The 19,982-nt window shown below is 49.5% G+C and overlaps 1 protein-coding gene across 4 annotated transcripts; it reads left to right on the top strand.

Annotated features, from left to right (window-relative positions):
- The first annotated feature begins 67 nt into the window (after positions 1 to 67).
- Positions 68 to 19,854, top strand: Exoc7 (exocyst complex component 7). Of its 4 annotated transcripts, XM_026404820.2 has the most exons (20): positions 68 to 177; positions 352 to 417; positions 1,537 to 1,721; positions 1,918 to 2,023; positions 4,465 to 4,687; positions 8,511 to 8,678; positions 11,528 to 11,620; positions 13,502 to 13,647; positions 13,914 to 14,066; positions 14,368 to 14,466; positions 14,802 to 14,864; positions 15,132 to 15,198; positions 15,972 to 16,010; positions 16,663 to 16,728; positions 16,964 to 17,084; positions 17,506 to 17,601; positions 18,871 to 18,934; positions 19,172 to 19,213; positions 19,320 to 19,453; positions 19,679 to 19,854. In XM_026404820.2, the coding sequence occupies exons 1-20, from the start codon at positions 118 to 120 to the stop codon at positions 19,779 to 19,781; spliced, it is 2,094 nt and encodes a 697-aa protein (XP_026260605.1). In that variant the 5' UTR covers positions 68 to 117; the 3' UTR covers positions 19,782 to 19,854. The 4 variants fall into 4 exon arrangements, with proteins under 4 accessions (XP_026260605.1, XP_026260607.1, XP_026260606.1 ...); XM_026404822.2 differs by lacking the exon at positions 11,528 to 11,620; XM_026404821.2 differs by lacking the exon at positions 15,972 to 16,010.
- Positions 19,855 to 19,982: the final 128 nt, after the last annotated feature.

Below are 19,982 nucleotides of genomic sequence, written 5' to 3'. Positions count from 1 at the left end.
ACTCCCAACATGGCTCCACCAGTGCGCCCTGGGGCGGGGCCTAAGGCGGAAGTGGGTGTGACAGGGACGGAAGCTGAGGAAAAATATAGGAGAGTGCAAGACGTAGGATTTGGGAGGATGATCCCCCCGCAGGAGGCGTCCGCCCGGCGGCGGGAGATCGAGGACAAGCTGAAACAGGTGGACCTGGGGCTGGGGAGCGGGAGGAGGGAGGGGAAGGGGCCGAGGCGGGCCGGGACATCTAGACGAGGTGGGAAGGGGCTCTCGCTGGGCGTGGGGCTAGGCCGTGGGGCCGGGCAGCCAGTCTCCTTTAGCCTGGGCTTCTGGTGATGTCCTGCCCTGCATTCCCCTCAGGAGGAGGAGACGCTGTCTTTCATCCGAGACAGCCTGGAGAAGAGCGACCAGCTCACCAAGAACATGGTGAGTCGCCTCTTAGCTGGGAGGTGCAGTCAGGCTCCCGGAGGAGAGCCCTGCGACCCGCGCTTGGGGACCTGCCGCCTGGGGTTCTGCGTTGGCAGTAGTGGTGGCAAGTGAGCTTCTCTCGCGAAAGTGGCATCTCTCTTGCCAGCCCCCTTCCACCGTTTCACTGAGGATACTGCAGCTCTGCTGGCCTGGACTTTCTGCTGTCGGGCTAAGCTCTCCAATTCTTCTTTCTCTCCCTCAGCGAACATTTAGTGAGACTGCCTAGGTGGGCTGGGACTGATCATGTGTCATTGCTAATTCAAGTGATGGATGGCTTCCAGCGAGGTTGACACATTGAGATTACCGAGGGAAGAGAATACTCAGCCTTCACCCCAAGGGACTTTAGGGTAGAATGGGTTCCCAGGTCCAACAAACCTGGAATGGAGTCGTTGGCCTGCATCTTACTTGTGTGGCTCCTGGCAGGTAACTCTGAGTTTTCAATAACTGGACTGCTAAAGCAGGGACAAGGCCAGCCTTCCAATGTGCTTGTGAAGGAAACATGAACTGATGCATGTGAATACATCTCACACAGTGCCTGCTATAAATAAGTGCTCAATAAACACTTCTGTATTCCTTAGAGCAACTGGAAAGTCACAAATTGAGTAAAAATAAACTTGGATTTGTATTTCCTCACATTATTATTATTAAGTCCTAGTCCTGATGTAATGAGATTCACCCTCAGAAAATGGGGTTTGAAGGTACAGCAGTGCATTTGAGGCTACTCTGTATTAAACTACTTCCTGTTCTGTAACTTCAGAGAGAACAGAAATTGATATTTGGCTTTAAAGGGTGGAAGTGAAGCCATCCGGAGGTGATTATTGTATGAAGAATTAATTTGATGTTTGGCTTGCCTTCAATTCAAATTTCAAGCAATTTGTCTTGTACCATCTACCAGTTACTGGGCACATAGTAGGTGCTAGAGATACAGTAGTGAGCAGGTAAACCCTGTCCTTTTTTTGCGTGGAATTTATTTTCCAGAAAACTAGAGAAAAGTCAAAAGTGCCAATGTCTGTGGGTGGGTAGAAGCAGTGCTGGGACATCCCTAAGGCCTGAGAGCAAGAGGCTTCTGTCTTTCAGGTATCTATTTTGTCATCCTTTGAGAGCCGCCTTATGAAACTGGAGAATTCCATTATCCCTGTGCACAAGCAGACAGAGAATCTGCAGCGGCTGCAAGAGAATGTTGAGAAAACCTTATCCTGCCTGGATCATGTCATCAGCTACTACCATGTGGCCACTGACACTGAGAAGATCATCAGGGAGGGGTGAGCTAGGCACTGAGGATCACATTCCTAATGCCTCTTGAACTCATGGCCCTAGGCCTTGGAAGGGGAGGTAGAATATATTTGAGCCTAGATTCCCCTGTGTGAATTTGCTTCTTCTTCTTTCATGTACCATGCCTTTAATCCCTCCACTTTCTCCCCGACCCTTCCAGACTGATTGGACCCTTTTCCTTCCCAGCCCCACAGGTAGGCTGGAGGAGTACCTGGGAAGCATGGCCAAGATTCAGAAGGCTGTGGAGTATTTCCAGGACAATAGCCCAGACAGCCCAGAGCTCAATAAAGTGGTAAGGGACCAGTAGAGTAATGCAAGAAGTTTGTAGGCATCAGTCCCTGTCTTGAACTCATAAGGGACACTGGACAAGTTTGAAGAAGTATGTAAACAGAAAGATATAATACAGTACTCATACTATAGACATTAAAGTCTTTGCTTTAGGAATTTCATGTATACATTTTTATAATTTAAATTATAAATTATGTTTCAAGTGCAAATTTAACATTTTTGGGGGGGAGGTACTGGGGATTGAACTGAGGGCACTTGACCACTGAGCCACATCCCCATCCTTATTATGTATTTTATTTAGAGACAGGGTCTCCCTGAGTTGCTTAGTGCCTTGCTTTTGCTGAGGCTAGCTTTGAACTCTTTTTTTTTTTTTTTAAGAGAGAGAGAAAGAATTTTTTTTAATATTTATTTTTCAGTTTTTCGGTGGATACAACATCTTTATTTTATTTTTATGTGGTGCTGAGAATCGAACTCAGTGCCCCGCGCATGCCAGGCGAGCGCGTTACCGCTTGAGCCACATCCCCAGCCCTATTATGTATTTTATTTAGAGACAAGGTCTCACTGAGTTCCTTAATGCCTCGCTTTTGCTGAGGCTGGCTTTGAACTCTTGATCCTCCTGCCTCAGCTTCCCTCGCCACTGGGATTACAGGCATGAGCCACTGTGCCCAGATAACTTTTTTTTTTTTTTTTTAATAAATGCATTTGTGATTCTTCATTGTGGTAGAAAATGCATTATCTAAAACTAATTGTTTTACCCTTTTTAAGTTCAGTGTCATGAAGTACATTCACATTGTAGGCAGCCATCACCACAATCCTTCTCTGGAATTTTTTCATCTTCCCAAACTGAAAGTCTATCAACATTTAACACAAACTTTCCACTCCACTGGCCACCCCCATTCAACTTTCTATCTCTGTGAATTAATGACTCTAGGAGCCCGAATCTATAGGATTTTTTGCATCATATCTTTGTGTTTATTTTGTTTTGTTTTTTGGTACTGGGTATTGAACCCAGGTGCAGTTAATCCCTGAGTCACATTTCTCTTTTATTTATTTATTTATTTTATTTTGAGACAGGGTCTCTCTAAATTTCTGAGGCTGGCTTTAAACGTACAATCCTCCTGCCTTGGCTCCCAAGTTGCTGGGATTATAGTGTGCTGCCACCATGGCTATATATGTTTGTGGTTTAAGTTTTGGGTCTCTTGGATTATCAAAGCAAGATGAAGGAGGCTGGAGTGGGGTTTGTGTCATGTGTGAAGGAGGGAGACGATGTAGACAGGACAGGTGGGAACAGAGGCCTCAGTGACTAAGAGGATGAGGAGTATCGTAGGTGCCATCTTCTACCCTGTCATTTGGCACACCTCCCTGTAGCACCACATTTCTAGCCCTCCGGTGCATATCTTGCCCAGAAGGGAGCAGGCTGGGGAGCAAAGATGGGAAATTGACTTTTCTTCCAAAGTCTGTACTTTTGCTTAGCATAGACTTGCCACCTTTTCTCCCATCACATCTATTTCCGAAGTGAAGGTATTTTTGTAGCATTCTGGGATGAACTGGTAACCAGCTGGTGGTCTTGGACTGTCTAAGGTCCCACCTGGCTGCCTTGAAGACTGATCCAATCAGTACTTTGTCACACCTGTAACCCAGAGGGGACACACCAGCCCGTGGGTGGGGAGCCTGTGTCTCAGAGATTGGGATGTCAGGGGCCAGAGAAATTTGATTGTAAGTTTCACAATCAAGTTTTGATCAGAGTGCAGAGTTCTGTATTAGAACTTCAGAGTAGGCTAGAGAAGGAGAATACAAAATGTGAAACTAGGGCTTAGTCCTGGAGGACTGACTGCATTCAAGCAGAAATAATTCTTTCTGTCTTTTTTTTTTAACATCTTCATTGTGATACAGTCTACATATCATGAAATTTACCCATTTAAAGTGTAAAATTCATAAAGTTATGCAACCAGTATCAGAATCAATTTAGAATATTTTCTTCATCCAAAAAGAAACTTATATCCATTTGTAGTCACTTTCCTTCCTCCTCTCCCCCATTCACTCAGCCTCTGGTAATCCTTAACCTATTCTCTGTCTGTAATCTATAAGATTTGCCTATTTATCTGCCAATTTATCTGTTTTTCCCCCCCTTTTGCAAATTCCTTTCTAACAAGACAAATTAACATTGCAAGTGAGAAAATAATCAGCCAATACTTATTCAACAGCTCCTCCTTGCAAAACCCTCAGTCTTATCTGTGGACATCAATTTTGAGAGAACATAGGTCTTTCTTACCTTACCTTCTTTACCAAGGCTGGCTTCCTGATGTTTCTTCTCTAGGCTAAAGGAAGGAGGCCAAGCGCAGGGGGAGGCCCTGAGTCAGGAAGGTGGAGCATAGGCAGTGGGTGGGGAGAGCTGCAGAAGGCGGTGTAGCAGCAGCAACCTGCTTCCTTCTGCTGTCCCTGCAGAAGCTGCTATTTGAGCGGGGCAAGGAGTCCCTAGAGTCTGAGTTCCGTAGCCTGATGACGCGGCACAGTAAGATCGTCTCCCCTGTGCTCATCTTGGATCTGATCAGTGGCGATGACGAGCTGGAGGTCCAGGAGGATGTAGCCCTGGAGCACCTGCCTGAAAGTGTGCTCCGGGATGTGGTCCGAATCTCCCGCTGGCTGGTAGAATACGGCCGCAACCAAGGTGAGAGGTTGCCTACTGGCTCTGCCTGATAGCAGACCAGAGGGAATGGGAATTTTTCCATTCCCTCTTTATTCTTAACCTATCTGGATTTTTTTTCCTTTTTGTTTCGTACTTCTGGGGATCAAACCCAGGGCCTCATGCATGCTAGGCAGGTACTTTACCACTGAGCTACACCCCCGGCCCCCACCTTTTTTTTTTTTTTTTTTTTTAAATAAAAGGAGGTTCAATAGGAAACAATATGAGCAATAAGGGGCTGGGGATGTGGCTCAAGCAGTAGCGCACTCGCCTGGCATGCATGCGACCCGGGTTCGATCCTCAGCACCACATACAAACAAAGATGTTGTGTCTGCTGAGAACTGAAAAATAAATATTAAAAAAAATTCTCTCTCTCTCTCTCTCTCTCTCTCTCTCTCTCCCTCTCTTCCTCTCCTCTTTCTTTAAAAAAAAATCCTTAAAAAATATGAGCAATAATTCAATAGCTTATATATCAAATTGTGAATCTAGCCAAATCCAAGCTTTTGTTTTGTTTTTATTTTTTATTTTTTTGCACTGCTGGGGATTACCCAGGGCCTCATGTGTTCAAGGCAAGCCCTGTACCATAGAGCTATACCCCTAGCCCAACCAAAGCTTTTCTTTATATACTTAAAACTTTTATGTTTCTGAACTTTTTTACTTAGTTGTAAAATTTTGAGTCAACAGAAAGCCGTCAGTGAAAAGTAAGTGAGGCCCCTACTTCCTTGATGCCTATGGCATCATCAGCCAAAGAGGAGCACTATGAAGATTGATTTATACCCCTCCAGAAAATTTATGCCACTGTATGTGTGTTTGTGTTTGAGAGATTAAATATGTGCACGTCCTTGCTTCACAACCAAATGTTCTACATTTATTCATACAGTGTTTATGCATTAAACACTGTGAAATATCTACAGTGTTTTTTTTTTTTTAAAGAGAGAGTGAGAGAGGAGAGAGAGAGAGAGAATTTTTAATATTTATTTTTTTAGTTCTCGGCGGACACAATGTCTTTGTTGGTATGTGGTGCTGAGGATCGAACCCGGGCCGCACGCATGCCAGGCGAGCGCGCTACCGCTTGAGCCACATCCCCAGCCCCATCTACAGTGTTTTAAACACTGTCCTGTTATTTTTTTTTAACTCCATTGTATGCCTTGAGATTGTTTCATATCAGTACATGTAAATTTGGCTTCATCAGTTTTAAAAGCTGCATAATATTTTATGGTGTGAAGATACCATTTCTTTTGTTTTCCTTTCTTTCTTTCTTTTTAATACATATATTTTAGTTGTCGATGGACGTTCATTTTATTTATTTGTTTGTTTGTTTATTTACTTATGGTTGAGAATTGAACCCAGTGCTTCACATGCCAGGCAAGTACTCTACCACTGAGCCACAACTCCAGCCCAGTATCATTTCTTTAGCCACTCTTTGAGATTAAAAAAAAAAAAAAAAAAAAAAACTTGAGATAAGCAAAATTTCTGAAAAATAAAAGTTCCCTAGATAGTCCATTTTACACTTGTAAAATTAGTTACAAGTTACTAACTCTTAGTTAGTGTGTCTGAATAACCATATTGTCAGTATGTGCTCTCTGATTATCCTGATGAGCTAAGTGGTTAAGTGCCCTTGAGTTCAATCCCTGGCACCAAAAAAAGCAAAGGGCTGGGGATGTAGCTCAGTGGTAGAGCACCCCTGGGTTCAATCCCCAGCACTGCAAAAAAAATAATTGCTATTGCCAGCTGCTTCTCGGGTTGATGCCAGTCAAGGGACTTATTGACAGTTCTACAGTTCCATATATACTTAGTCTTTATTAGTCTTTATTAATTTTATCATTTTTGCTATTTGATTGGGCTCCCCCCCCACCCCTCCAGTGCTGGGGTTGAACCCAGAACCTCACACATGCTAGGCAAGTGTTCTACCACTGAACTATATCCCCAGCTCTTTCCTTTTCCTTTATTTTTTCATATATATATATATATATATATGTATATATGTATATATAAAATATTTTAGTTGTAGGTGGACACAATACCTTTATTTTTATTTATTCATATGTGATGCTGAGGATTGAACCCAGTGCCTCACATGCACTAGGCATGAGCTCTACTGCTGAGCCACAACCCCAGTCCCTATTTTTTCATTTTTTTGAGATAAGGTTTTACTATGTTGCCCAGGCCAGCCTTGAACTTCTCGGCTGAAGTGACTCCTGCTTCTGCCTCCGAAATAGCTGGGACTAAGGCTGTGCCACTCCACCTGGCTATATTACCACCCATGTTCTGCGCAGTGGAATGGACTGGCTGAGAAATAAAGGCTAAGAGAAATAAAACGGCGAAATAACCACAGAACACAGAAACTAGTTTCAAAGCTAGGGCAGGACAGACAACCTAACCAGATGGGTCCAGCTTCTAACATACAAAGGAGCCCACACCTGCTTTATTTATATTGGAAGACATCAAAGAAATTCTAAAGAAAGTTTTTCCCAGAATAGGATAACGGTGGGGGCAGGTAGGCTGCTCAGTTCCTAATGGGTTATGTCCATCTCCGGTGCTACTATGAGGGACCTTTCTAGCCCAATGGAAGGTCATGTGCATTGGGTGGTCTGTCTCCATGAGAGAGCCACAGGAAGTTCCCACTGCCACTGCCAGACCTATTTCCCTCCCTGGCTGCAGTGCTGAGAAGAGGTCCTCATGCATTTCACAGATGGCTTTCCAAACTATAACTTCTATTTTCTCTATTTTTTTAAATTTGGTGTGTGTGTGTGTGTGTGTGTGTGTGAGAGAGAGTGAGAGAGAGAGAGAGAGACCAGGGATTGAACCCAGGAGGCTTTACCATGGAGCTATATTCCCAGACCTTTTAATTTTTGTTTTGAAACAGAATCTCCCTAAGTTGTCCATTTTGGCCTGACTCAGCCTCCTAAATATTTGAGATCACAGGCACACACCACCATGCCTAGCTAATTTGCTTTTTCTTTTTGTGAGGTACAGGGATTGAACTCAGGGACACTCGACCACCGAGCCTCATCCCCACCCCTATTTTGTATTTTATTTGGAGACTGGTCTCACTGAGTTGCTTAGCACCTCTTTTAGCTGAGGCTGGCTTTGAACTTGTGATCCTTCTGCTTCACCCTCCTGAGCTGCTGGGATTATAGGCATGCGTCACCAACCCTGCTAATTTGCTTTTTTTTTTTTGGTACCAGAGATTGAACTCAGGGGCACTCAACCACTGAGCCACATCCCCAGCCCTATTTTGTATTTTATTTAGAGACAGGGTCTCACTGAGTTGCTTTGCGCCTCACTTTTGCTGAGGCTGGCTTTGAACTCTTTATTTTTTAGTTGTAGTTGGATACAGTATCTTCATTTATTCATTTTTATGTGGTGCTGAGGATCAGACCCAGGGCCTTACGCATGCAAGGCAAGCACTCTACCACTGAGCTACAACCCCAGCCCTAACTTCCATTTTTTAATGGCTGAAGATATGATATTTTTTCATTCATTGATAATTTATTGCCCTTTTACCTCATATAAATTACACCCTTTTACCAAGTTAAATCTGGATGTTAACTTTTTTTAAAAAATTTAAAATAAGCTTACTGTGCAAAACTTACATCTCATTATCAGTTCTATTGAGAATGGTTTTCTCTTTGAAATTTTGCATGGTTGAGATGAGGCCACATGGGTGACTTTGAGCCAAAGCATATGCTAGAACAGGGTTAGCCAGAAGCCATACAGGGCTCTGCTGCTGCCCTGGGGGAAGTATGGTACTGTGGCAAGCAGCAGTAGGAACCCTGCTGCCATACCTGTGTTGCTCTCTCCACAGATTTCATGAACGTCTACTATCAGATTCGCTCCAGCCAGCTGGACCGCTCCATCAAGGGCCTGAAGGAACATTTCCGCAAGAGCAGTTCTTCCTCTGGGGTTCCCTACTCCCCTGCCATCCCCAACAAGAGGAAGGACACACCCACTAAGAAGCCAGTCAAGCGGCCAGGTGAGGTCCGACCTTGGCCATTTAAGCAACAGCTAGAGGGCTGCCTAGAACCTGGGATTGCTTTTGTCTACCCTGGAGTCAGCAAATTCAGATCCCTCCATAACTTGTCTTTTTGATGACCCCAGCTATAGGTACACAGGACAGAAATGAAGGGTCTTCCCCCTCAGCAAGGCCCTGTGGAGTGAGGCCCTGATACCCACCAGTCTGAGAGTTACATAGTGTCTTTGGAATGAGGGGTCACAGATGTGTTCAGTTAGCCCTCCTGAGGTGTGGTGACAGAGCCAATTGGGAGGCCCCTTCCTCTTCCTTCATTGTTCTGTTGGGAGGCCAGGTGCTTCTGCCACCCTGACAATGGGAGAGGATGGGCAAGCTCTCCAGCTTTTACCTTCCAGAAAGCCAGGGGGACTCGAAGTGATGCACAGTGGAGAAGAGGCTGGGGAGGGTTTATACTTTTACAGTCAGTCCCGAAAGGAAAGAAATCCCAAACCATCTTCTTGGAAGAACTCGGACTTGCTTTTGGACTCCAATTCAAAGACCATGCCTGGTTATGGAAGTTGTTGAAGGGCCCAGCATGGAGAGAGGTTTGGGTTTATGGTCATTGGTGTTCTAGAAGCAGCACACTGTTCTTTCTCCTGTTGTTATGTCCCCTGTAGCCTTTGCTCCAGGTGGACATTGTCTCTGTGTGTCAGCCATGGCTTGGCGAGCCTGGCTGTCTCTGCCTGGAAAATGCTGCCCTTGGTTCCAAGAGAGACTGAATGTCCCAGGGTTGGGGCTAGTGAGCTAGTAGCATGGGAAGCAGCCAGTGAAGCCAGGAACTGCACCCACCTTGGGTCACCCCAGCTACAGCTGCAGGCACCTCGGTAGGCACTGCCCAGGAGATGTGGTGTTGCGACAGCAGGTGGGAGAGCTCACTCCCTGTTTCTCCAGGGCCTAGCTGCTGTGCCCCTGAGAGAGCAAGGTGTCTGTTCACACTGATGAGATCACCTGCTCCTCCTCAGGCCTTTGATTAGGGTTGGGAGGTGAGGCCAGTGGAAGCTGCCCTCAGGGGCACAAGTGAGGAGCAGAGCATTAGGGAGTTGGGCTGCAGGAACCAGGCAGGAAGTGTGCTATCTTCTCCCCTCTGAGTGGATGTCCTGGCTGTCCCCAAAGAACTTGCTGCAGTGACTCTACTAACCCAGCCTGCTTGGCTGCGGCTGCCTATGTAGCCAGCTGGTCTGTCTCTGTGCCTTAGTTGTATGGAGCAGGAGCTATCCCCATGAGGCTGCCCAGCTGCCAGGCCTCAGCTGCTCTGTGCTCACTTCTTCTGCCTTATTCTCTGACAGGCTCACTGGAGGCCCTGTAACCCTGCTTGAACTGCCCCAGAAGTGCCCTCCGGTCATTGGGGGCCGCAGAGGCCTTTTGGGAAGAGGATCTGACCTTGGGGATTGAAATGAACCTAATCTTTCCTTGTGGCAGAGGTACAAGCAGGAAATTGGCTGTGAGGACTCCTATGGTCTTGTGGCATTTTCAGAGTTGGCAGGAGCTGGTGGGCTCAGGCCTGAGATCAAGACCAGGGTGTCAAGCTTCTGTTCCTGAACATCTGTTCCCAGCTCTAAGGAGAGGAGCAAAGAGGTCTTGTCAGTGACCTCAACATTGGGCCCTGGTAATTAGGCCCCTAATAGGTTTGGCAGCTGCCAGGTTAGCATCCCCGATCCTGGTGAGGCAGGAATATGATTTGCTCATTAGTGAGGTGCTCACTGAAGTAGGGAACACAGGGGAGACAGATGTGAGCCAGGCCCGCCCAGCTGGGTTATCAGTAGCTAATTGTGATGTAGTGCGGACAGAAAGAATGAGCCATCTGGGCCCTGCCCTGTCTCCCCCAGCCTTGTGGGGAGCTGCCAGGACATGGCAGTCTCACCACAGTCAGATACATGGAGGGTTCTCCAGGGAAGATGGACCAACTTAGGCTCATGGTGGCCTCCCCTACCCCAGTACATTTTGTCAGCGAGGTAGCTGTACCTGTCTGATTGAGTGCTATTTTTCATGCCCACATTTTCCTCCCCGAGATGTCTCATTCTTGCAGGCGCTGACCCCAGAGGCTGTGGACTGGCAGTTCTGTTGCATTGTTTTCACTTGTGATACTAACTGTTCTTTTTCCCCCCTTGCCAAGAGCATGTGCACTGTCCTCCTGCTCTTCCTCTTGGGTGGTGGCTTCTGTTAGCCCCTTCCTAGCTTTTCAGTTTGTTCCCATTGCTGTGGTGGTTTGGGGAACTCCCCTGGTGTGGGGTCTGCTGTTCTGGGTTGCTGAGCCTGTCTGGGGCACAGCTCCACAAGAAGCTCAATCCCATCTCACCACCTCCCAAGGGCTGCTTGCCATGGACTGCTGTTTGGCCTAAGTCCCAACACTTGAGCATGCTCGGGGACTCTGCCTTGGATTTTGGGGCTGACTTCCAGGGGCTTCCAGGGGGCCCCAGGGGTTAGGTCATGCCCTTGGTTTATGAAAGTTTCATCACTAGCTCCTTCATCCATACTGATTAAAATGCCGCTCAGTTGAGTTTTTTACTTTGGACTTCACCTGATGGATCTTTGTCCTCTTATCTCTGTCATCCTCTGCACTTCCTAAAGGGAACTCAAATCCAGCACAATGAGGGTCAACAGCAGAGCCCAGAGCTACATTTGGAGGATGAAACGTTTTCTTCTCTCCAACCTTGGGGTCTCTGGTGGCCCTGGTGAAGGGCCTGCTGGGAGAGGTGTAGAGGGGCATGCTCGCTATTGGGGCGGCGTGGGCCGGGCAGGTGGAGGCCGCTGCTGTTTTCTCTCACTCATTTCCTAGGTCTTCTTATCTCCTCTCTGTGTGGCTCTGGTGACAGGGACGATCCGTAAGGCTCAGAACCTTCTGAAACAGTATTCCCAGCATGGTCTAGATGGGAAAAAGGGGGGCTCTAACCTCATTCCTCTGGAAGGTAATCACCCCGTGCTCCCCTCCTGTTCCTTCCTCCACTGTGTGTCCAATCACTTGGCAGGGCAGAGCCTCCCCCAGGAGGGCCTCAGAAGAAACCCCAGAGGTGGGCAGGGTGGGAATGGCAAGTTCCTAATGCCGCTTAGACTTCAACAGGCACAGGGACAGTTTTGTGGCTCTGCTTGGCCCTGTCTGGCTGTTGGCAGCTCTGCCCTCCCTGAGGCTTCCCATTCCCCATTCCCTGTCTCTGTCCTTGTCTCCCGTGTGAACTCAGAGAAAATTCTTTGTCTTGGGGCAGCCCTTTCACGCTCAGACCAGCAGTGGCAGGACCAAGTTGGTGAGGCCTCTTGGCCAGCCACCTCTTTAGGAAGGGGGCTGTGTGCAGCAAGGGGATAGGCTGTCTGGAGGCCACATCCCCCCCTCCTGTCTGGGTAGGGACAGCCAGATCAGCTGCCCTGGTGGACTCAAGCGTCCTTCATAAGAATCAACCTGGGAAGCAAAGGAAGATCGCCCCTATTTGCCCTCTCTTACTTGGTTCTCTTCCCAAAGACAGTGAGCTGGGCAAGCCCCCTGGGGCTGAGCATCACACTCTCCTGGGTCTACCCATCTTTCTCTCAGCCTCCAGGCTCAGGGAAACAAGCAGCCAGGGATGGTCCTGGGCAATCGCTGCAAATCAGGCTTGAAACGGCTGTTCCCGTGGTGGTTTGAGGCAGAGGAGGGGCTCGGAGGCCTCCCCGATGCTCCCTTCCCTGTGCCACATCTCCCATCCCCCTTCTGGAGTTCAAGGGCTTCTTCCCCATGCCCCAAGGCAGCTTCCTAGCCCCTGGATAAACGCTGCTTGTATTTGTGCGGCCGTCGTCTTGCTAGGTCACGAGCATGATTTCCGAGTTAAGCACCTGTCCGAGGCCCTGAACGACAAGCACGGGCCACTGGCCGGTGAGTACCGTAGCCCAGCCTCAGGGTAGCCGCTGACACTGCCTTTGCAGTGGTCCCCGGATGGCCTGCTCCTGCCTGCCCAGCCAGGCCTGCTATGCTCCAAGGATGGGCCAGGCCTACAGCCTCACTTTCGCTCTGGTCTCTTTTGGGCACTAGGTCTTCTTGCTCCTCTTGAGATGGGAGTGCTTGCCTGGCTCTTAGGGCCCAGCGAGGGGAGAAGCTGCAGCTCGATGCTCAAAAAGCAGGCAGGAGGGAAGGTCCCTCGAGGGCAAGGAGCCCTGGTGTCTGTCTCCTTGGAGCCTGTCCCTCAGCATGTAGGACCAAGCTGTCTTGCGCTGGCTTTGTCTGCAGGCACCCTCCCCCAGCCTCCAACAGTGGGATGTGGTCTCTTCCTGGGGCAGCCTACCACCAAGGAACCCTTCCTCTCGGGGGCCCACATACTTCCTCCCAGATTTTGAGCTGAGGTCAGTTAGTCTCTAAGCCATAGCCCACTGCCCTCTTACACGTTCCAGAAGGCCTGGCTGGCTGGTGATGGCTTTCATGAGCCCAGCATTTTCTCAAAGAGAGGACCCCAGTACCTGCCTCTGGGAGATGGGCACTGCTGCCTGCCTATCCTGAGCTGCCCTCTTCCAGGCACAATTCAGAATTCTTAGACCTGGGGTCCAACAGGCCTTATCTAGGAAGTAGGTTTAGGGGTCGCCCTTCCTCTCCGTTTATCCTTCTCCTACCACCTCTAGTATCTGATGCTCTGGGGACACACATACTGTCTGCAAGAAGCTGACAATGAAGCCAGGATGAAGGCTGGTCTTAGCTCCTGATCCCCCCCAGCCCTGGGCCTGTGGCCAGTCTGTGCTACAGGACAGGAACTGGGGAGGTCCACTGCCCCTTCCCCCACAGGGTGAGTGGCTTTCCCCAGACCAGCAGCTCAGGAGCACTACTGTTCCCTCAGGGAGAGATGACATGCTGGATGTGGAGACTGATGCCTACATTCACTGCGTCAGTGCTTTTGTCAAGCTGGCCCTGAGCGAGTACCAACTGCTGACAGAGATCATCCCAGAGCACCATCAGAAGAAGACCTTTGACTCCTTGATACAGGTCCTGCCCTACCTCGCCCTACCCAGAGGCTCTGAACAGAGCAGAGCCTCAGCAAAGCTATCTGTACAGGCTCTGAGTGTGGGGCAGGCCTGTTGTCCTGAGCCCTTATCTCCAGCTTGTGGCCTAGAGCACTGTCCTAGGTGGCTACTGTGTACTTTGTTATTTCCCATCTTCCTGCCACAGCACACTGGCTTCCTATTGTCATCCCTAGAAATCATCTCTCTCCCTCTGCCCCTCCCTGAGCTGCCTCCTTGTCCTTCTCCCAGGACGCCCTGGATGGGCTGATGATTGAGGGGGAGAACATTGTGTCTGCTGCCCGGAAGGCCATCATTCGCCATGACTTCTCCACGGTACTCACAGTCTTCCCCATCCTGAGGCACCTTAAGCAGACCAAGCCTGAGTTTGACCAGGTGCTTCAGGTATGTGAGTGGAGAGGCCCTTGGGGACACACAGTAAGGAGGAATGCTGCCTCCCCATATGGCCTCCCCAACTCCTCCCTGAATCTCATTCTGTGCTCTGCACCTCTCTTTTGCATGAATGGAAGCAGTTTCTGTAGGGTCCTGGGCATGTCTAGATGCTTACAGGGTGATTCAAGGAGAATTGGTGGCTACCTTGCTGGAGAGTCAGTCTCCTGGGGTGGGGGCAGGGACACGCACAGCCCACTGTGGAGAGCAGTAGGCTCTGGCTTTGGCTAGGGTGTGCAGCAGTGTGCTTTCTCAGGGCACGGCCGCCAGCACCAAAAATAAGTTGCCTAGCCTCATCACCTCCATGGAGACCATTGGAGCCAAAGCACTGGAGGATTTTGCGGACAACATCAAGGTATCTATCTGCCTTCCCTTCCTCTACTACCACCAGGCCTGGCCTGCTGATATGTCTCTGGGGACTCCTCAGAGAGCAGACCTGCAAGAGGGATAGGCTTGCCCTGTAGGAAAACCATGGTGCTGCTGGTCCCCTTTCAATCCCCCTTTCCCTCCTGGAGCCCTCGGAGGTCAGACACTATTGTCTTGATTTCTTGCTCAGCCTCTGAGGCTGATGGACATCCTAACCTGACAGATCAGGAAGTGGCACCATGAACAGACTAATGGGGGCATGGGGTGGGCTTGAGGTTGCCTATGGAAGCTGTTGCAGAGAACCAGGAGCTGTCTTTTCCACAGAATGATCCAGACAAGGAATACAACATGCCCAAGGACGGCACTGTGCATGAGCTCACAAGCAATGTAAGTGCTGCCCGAGGACCCCTGGGGAAATGGGGAAAAGTGGTGTTCAGTCCAGACCCTGGGCACAGCACCAGGGGAGGGGACTTGACCTGGCTTAGAGCCACATCCTGGTGGAAGATAATTGGTGAGGTGTGTAGCATCTTTAACAGACAGGGCCTGTGGGTAGCCAGAGCCCCCAAAGGGTGAAACATGAAGCTTCTAGCCACCTTCTCACTGGCAGAAGGGCCTTGCCCCTGACCTTCCTCCTGGACTGTGTCCCCCCACCAGGCCATCCTCTTCCTGCAGCAGCTCCTAGACTTCCAGGAGACAGCAGGTGCCATGCTGGCCTCCCAAGGTACTCAGCACCCAGCTGACCCTGTCTGCCCCAATGCTCCTTCTTGCCTGGGAACATGGATTAGCCCCCCAAAAGAATTGACCTTCATAGGGTGAGGGCAGGGCTTGGGGCGGGAACTCCTCCGGTGTGTGGAGTGGGCTAGAGACAGCCTGTGGGGGACCCTGAGCCCACTGGGCCTTCCCAGACTGAATATCAGAAGAGCGAAGTTTGCCATCTCTTTATTGGCCCCCCAGCCCTTTTCCTTGCATTCATGGCCATCCTTGCTCTGGGAAGGCACTGCTGGTCTGAAGCACCCTTCCTGCCCTCCCCTCCTTCCACATTTCTCTAATTCTTCTTGTGTCTACCTGTTTTCTTAATCAGTCTGACCCTTGGTGGGCTGGTGTCTCAGGGTCAGCTGGGTGTCCTCCCGCTGGCCACCACCCTGGAACTAGAGCATGGGAGGTTGGCAGTAAAGATGAGCACTCCTCCAACTCATTCCACACCCCGTGGTTCCCAGGTCTCCCCTCTGACCCATCTTGGGGACAAGGAGCTAAGGGGCTGCCTCTGCCCTGTGGTTCTCCACATCTGCATTCCAGTGTATTGCCTGGTCTTAAAAGGGCTTGCCCTGCTGTGTGCTGCCTGTCTGTGTCTGTGTCTGTGTCTGGCTGTCATGGGGAGAGGTCTGCTTGACTCGGGGTGACATAGCCATTTCTAACCTGTTTTTGCACTTTGCATCTTTCTCCCTCCTCTGTCTCCCTCTGTCCCCTCTGTGTGCACTGCCTTTCACTCCGTAGTTCTTGGGGACACATACAATATTCCTTTAGACCCCCGAGGTAAGCAGTGCGGCTCTGCAGCCCCCTCCTTCCCTGCCAAAGCCCTCATTCCCTGGGGACCTGCTCTCAGGATCTGTTGGGGGTGGGGCCCGAGGGGACATGAGACCTCCCAGGGTGCTCTTACCTTACGCTGCTCCCTTCACAGCCACCTTGTCCCTGAGCCAGCCTCTCCAGCCTGCCATGTTCAGCCCCTCAGTCTCCCTACTTGGCCTTCTGCTCTGCAGGCAGTGTGCCCCCCTTACTCATAAGGGCCTGGTGGGGGGATTGTGGGAAGTGGAAAGATGATAGACCCCATTCTGAGAGTTGGCTGTTGGCAAATGGGAAAAGTGGGCCTTGTAAGTACCGCCCAGCATGGGTTGGGGCCAGGGGTGGGGAGCCTGGTGTTCCACTCCTGTCCCTCCAGCCTTTCTGCTGACATGGGCTAGCTCCCTAACTATACCAGCCCATCACAATAAGGCATGACCTTGGGGCCCAAAAGAGTGCAGGGGCAGCACTCCTGCCATAGGATGCAGCCCAGCAGCTCAGCAGGCACCAGCTCTCCTGGGGAAGCCAGGGACTCTCCCAGCATTTCCTCTCCTGCTCCTTGGGTGGGGGAAGGCCACTGAGGATCTTGGCCATTGCCACCACCATCACAGGACTTCTTTTCTCACAGAGACCAGTTCGTCAGCCACCAGCTACAGCTCTGAATTCAGCAAGCGACTGCTGAGCACCTATATCTGTGAGTGTCTTCTAAAACCTTTTCCCTCCCTTCCCCTTTCTGTGTTCGTCAGCTATTTGTGCATCCCTCTCCTGACCTTAGAATTGCAACCCAAGCTCTAGTTCAGGGGCCAAGGAAGTTGAGAAGGGCTCAAAAGGCCCTCGAGTCAGGATGACAAGGAATAGTCAGGAATAGTCCCATGGTTGGGTCCCATGGTTGGGCCATCTGGGTCAGGCTGCCATCTTTCCCTGTGCAGGTAAAGTCCTGGGCAACCTGCAGCTGAACTTGCTAAGCAAGTCCAAGGTGTATGAGGACCCAGCACTTAGCGCCATCTTCCTGCACAACAACTACAACTACATCCTCAAGTCCTTGGAGAAGTAAGTGGCTGCAGGCAAAGCTCTGCGCCTCACCTCACTCACCTCAGCCTGGGCAGCCATTCCAGCCTCTGCCCTCCAGGGCTGGCTGCTCCTGAGTGCAGGCAGGGAGGGCCACTTTGTTCTTTGTAGTCCCCAACTAGCGAGCACTGAGTGCTGCTGCCTTCTAGCTCTGGAAATTTCAAGATGGGATTGGGGGCCCTCCTTCCTGGTGATGCTGCCAAGGCCAGCAGCCTCTGGGCTCCAGGAACCCATTCTTTTTTTTTTTTTTTTTTTTTTTAATATGTTTTTTTATGTGGTGCTGAGAATCGAACCCAGTGCCTCACACATGCCAGGCAAGCATACTAGCACTTGAGCCACATCCCCAGCCCCACCCCAGGAGCTCATTCTGTCCTTCTCTACTCTATCTCCTTCCTGCATCCAGGTCCGAGTTGATCCAGCTGGTAGCCGTGACTCAGAAGACAGCTGAGTGCTCCTACCGGGAGCATATCCAACAGCAGATCCAGACTTACCAGCGCAGGTGAACAGCCACCTATCCGCCTGCTAGGCCCAGGCTCCTTGCCACGTCCCTGCCCCTGAGCCCACACACAGTCTTGGCTCTCAGTGCCTTATAAGAGGAAGTCAGTAACTGCTGCCCTGTGGACGCCATCCTCCTCTTTTTTGTTGTGTTTTGGTGCCTGCCATTGAACCCAAGGCTGCATCCTATGGTAGGAGTGCTGCCCCTGCACTCTTTTGGGCACCCAAGGTCACTGCTTTATTGTGATGGGGCTGGTGTAGTTAGGGAGCTGGCCCATGTACACTGAGCTGCACCCTCAGCCTTTTATTATCTTCTTTCTTCACTTATTTTTATTTATTTATTTGTTTGTTTGTTTTTTTAAATATTTTATAGTTGGACACAACACCTTTATTTCAATAATTTATTTTTTATATGGTGCTGAGGATCAAACCCAGGGTCCCACACGTGCAAGACAAGCGCTCTATTGCTGAGCCACAACCCCAGCCCCATACTTATTTTTTTTAAATATTTATTTTTTACTTATAGGTGAACACAGTATCTTTATTTTATTTTTACGTGGTACTGAGGATTGAACCCAGTGCCTCACGCATATTAGGCGAGTGCTCTGCCACTGAGCCCCAGCCCCAGCCTTTCACTTATTTTTTAATCAAATTCACATAGTGGAGAGAGAGGCCCCCCTGCTGCCTGCTGTCCCTTGGTTTCTTCAGAGTGGGCTGCCAAGTATCATGGCTAAGAATAGTTGAAGATCTGACTGCAAAAATGTGGGTAATGTTTAGCCCAAGAGTAGAACAGAGTTTTAAGAGCCTTGAACTTGGCTAAGCCTTGTTCTTAGGTCCTCACTGCTTCTCTGGCCCTCTATTCTCCTTGGCTTGTTTCTTTCCCTTCAGTATCTCTCTCTTCTGTCCTCTTCTCCCTCTTTCTCATCTATTTCTTCATCTTGGCCATGATATCAATGCAGTTGTCAGTATCTGTTCAGTTTATTGAATGCCCTGTTTCTTGTTCTTAATTTTTTTTTTTGGAGTTGATTTTTAATTTTTTTTATTAGTTGTTCAAAACATTACAATGCTCTTGATTGTTCTTAATTTTTAAAGTGAGCAGCTTAGACATTTTCTGTTCCCAAGGAAAAGATCCCAGTTGTTTAGTTGTAATCTAGATAGATTCCCAGCCCCCAACCCCCACAGTAGATCAAGAAATTAAAAAAAAAAAAAAAAAGCCAAGGCCAGCAGAGGCCCTGTCTCCCTAGCCTTATGTGCTCTCCCTGCTTTCTGGCAGTTGGTTAAAGGTGACCGATTACATCGCAGAGAAGAATCTACCTGTGTTCCAGCCTGGAGTCAAGGTGGGCTTAAGGTCTGGGCTAGGAAGAGACATTGAGCAAATGTGATACTTTCGTTGTGTTTTTGGGGAAAAATGGACAAAATCCCTCTGGGATCAGAAAGCAAAGGATGTGTATGACCACGAGGGTAGCAGGAGGGTGGACTGGGACCCACAGTGTTAGGAAAGATCAAGGCAGGTTGATTCTGCACTGAGCAAAGCTTTCTCTGGCCCGCTTCCGTCCCTCTCCCTACCCCACCAGCTCCGGGACAAGGAGAGACAGATGATCAAGGAACGTTTTAAGGTAAGTTAGGATCTTTCTACTCTGCTGCTTGTTGCTTCTATTGTGCCATCCCAGACCCAAAGCTTTTGTCTCTGGTCCCTTCTCTTTCCACCTTTTTTGTGGCCAGGGCTTCAATGATGGCCTTGAAGAACTGTGCAAGATCCAGAAGGCCTGGGCTATTCCAGACACAGAGCAAAGGGACAAGATTCGCCAGGCACAGAAAAACATTGTCAAGGAGGCCTATAGGGCCTTTCTGCACAGGTAAACCCTCGTTGCCCACTTCCCCACTGGGCTTTGTGCCCTCCTTTTCCTCACAGAAAGGAGGAGGGTGTGGTGGACCTAGTCAGAGATCCAGTCTGGGCTTTGGGACATCACTAAGGGGTATCCCACTCCATCTCTGAAACCCTATCAGATGTACCTTAGGTGGAGGGTGGAGTTGAGGAGGGGTTGGCCTCTCCCCTCCCTTTGACCCTGGTGCTTGATCAGGTATGGCAGCGTGCCCTTCACCAAGAACCCTGAGAAGTACATCAAGTATCGCGTGGAGCAGGTGGGCGACATGATCGATCGCCTTTTTGACACCTCCGCCTAAGCCCGCCAGTGTCTCTGCCTGGTTCCACCAGACTAACCATGTTATTGGAAAGATAAACCAGTGTTAACTTGCCTCTGGGCTGGGTGAGTTTGAAGTCCTTTGGGACAGAGTCCTCTCTTCACCACCCCTTCCAGAAGTCCTATCCCTTTAGTCCTGGTGTCTGCTTCTTCCAGGCATCCCACATTCCCCACCAAACCAGCA

The sequence above is a fragment of the Urocitellus parryii genome, chromosome 7 (genome assembly GCF_045843805.1).
Source record: "Urocitellus parryii isolate mUroPar1 chromosome 7, mUroPar1.hap1, whole genome shotgun sequence".
Classification (NCBI taxonomy): domain Eukaryota; kingdom Metazoa; phylum Chordata; class Mammalia; order Rodentia; family Sciuridae; genus Urocitellus; species Urocitellus parryii.
Note: the sequence above shows the minus strand (reverse complement) of the source record. Positions and strands in the feature narration are given on the sequence as shown.

What these genes read in the sequence shown, in the direction of transcription:
- Exoc7 (XM_026404820.2), top strand. Translation starts at nt 118, where the DNA reads ATGATCCCCCCGCAGGAGGCGTCCGCCCGGCGGCGGGAGATCGAGGAC. An exon ending in CCTTTGACTCCTTGATACAG is followed by an intron (nt 13,648 to 13,913) that starts GTCCTGCCCTAC and finishes TCCTTCTCCCAG; the next exon opens with GACGCCCTGGATGGGCTGAT. An exon ending in ATTTTGCGGACAACATCAAG is followed by an intron (nt 14,467 to 14,801) that starts GTATCTATCTGC and finishes TCTTTTCCACAG; the next exon opens with AATGATCCAGACAAGGAATA.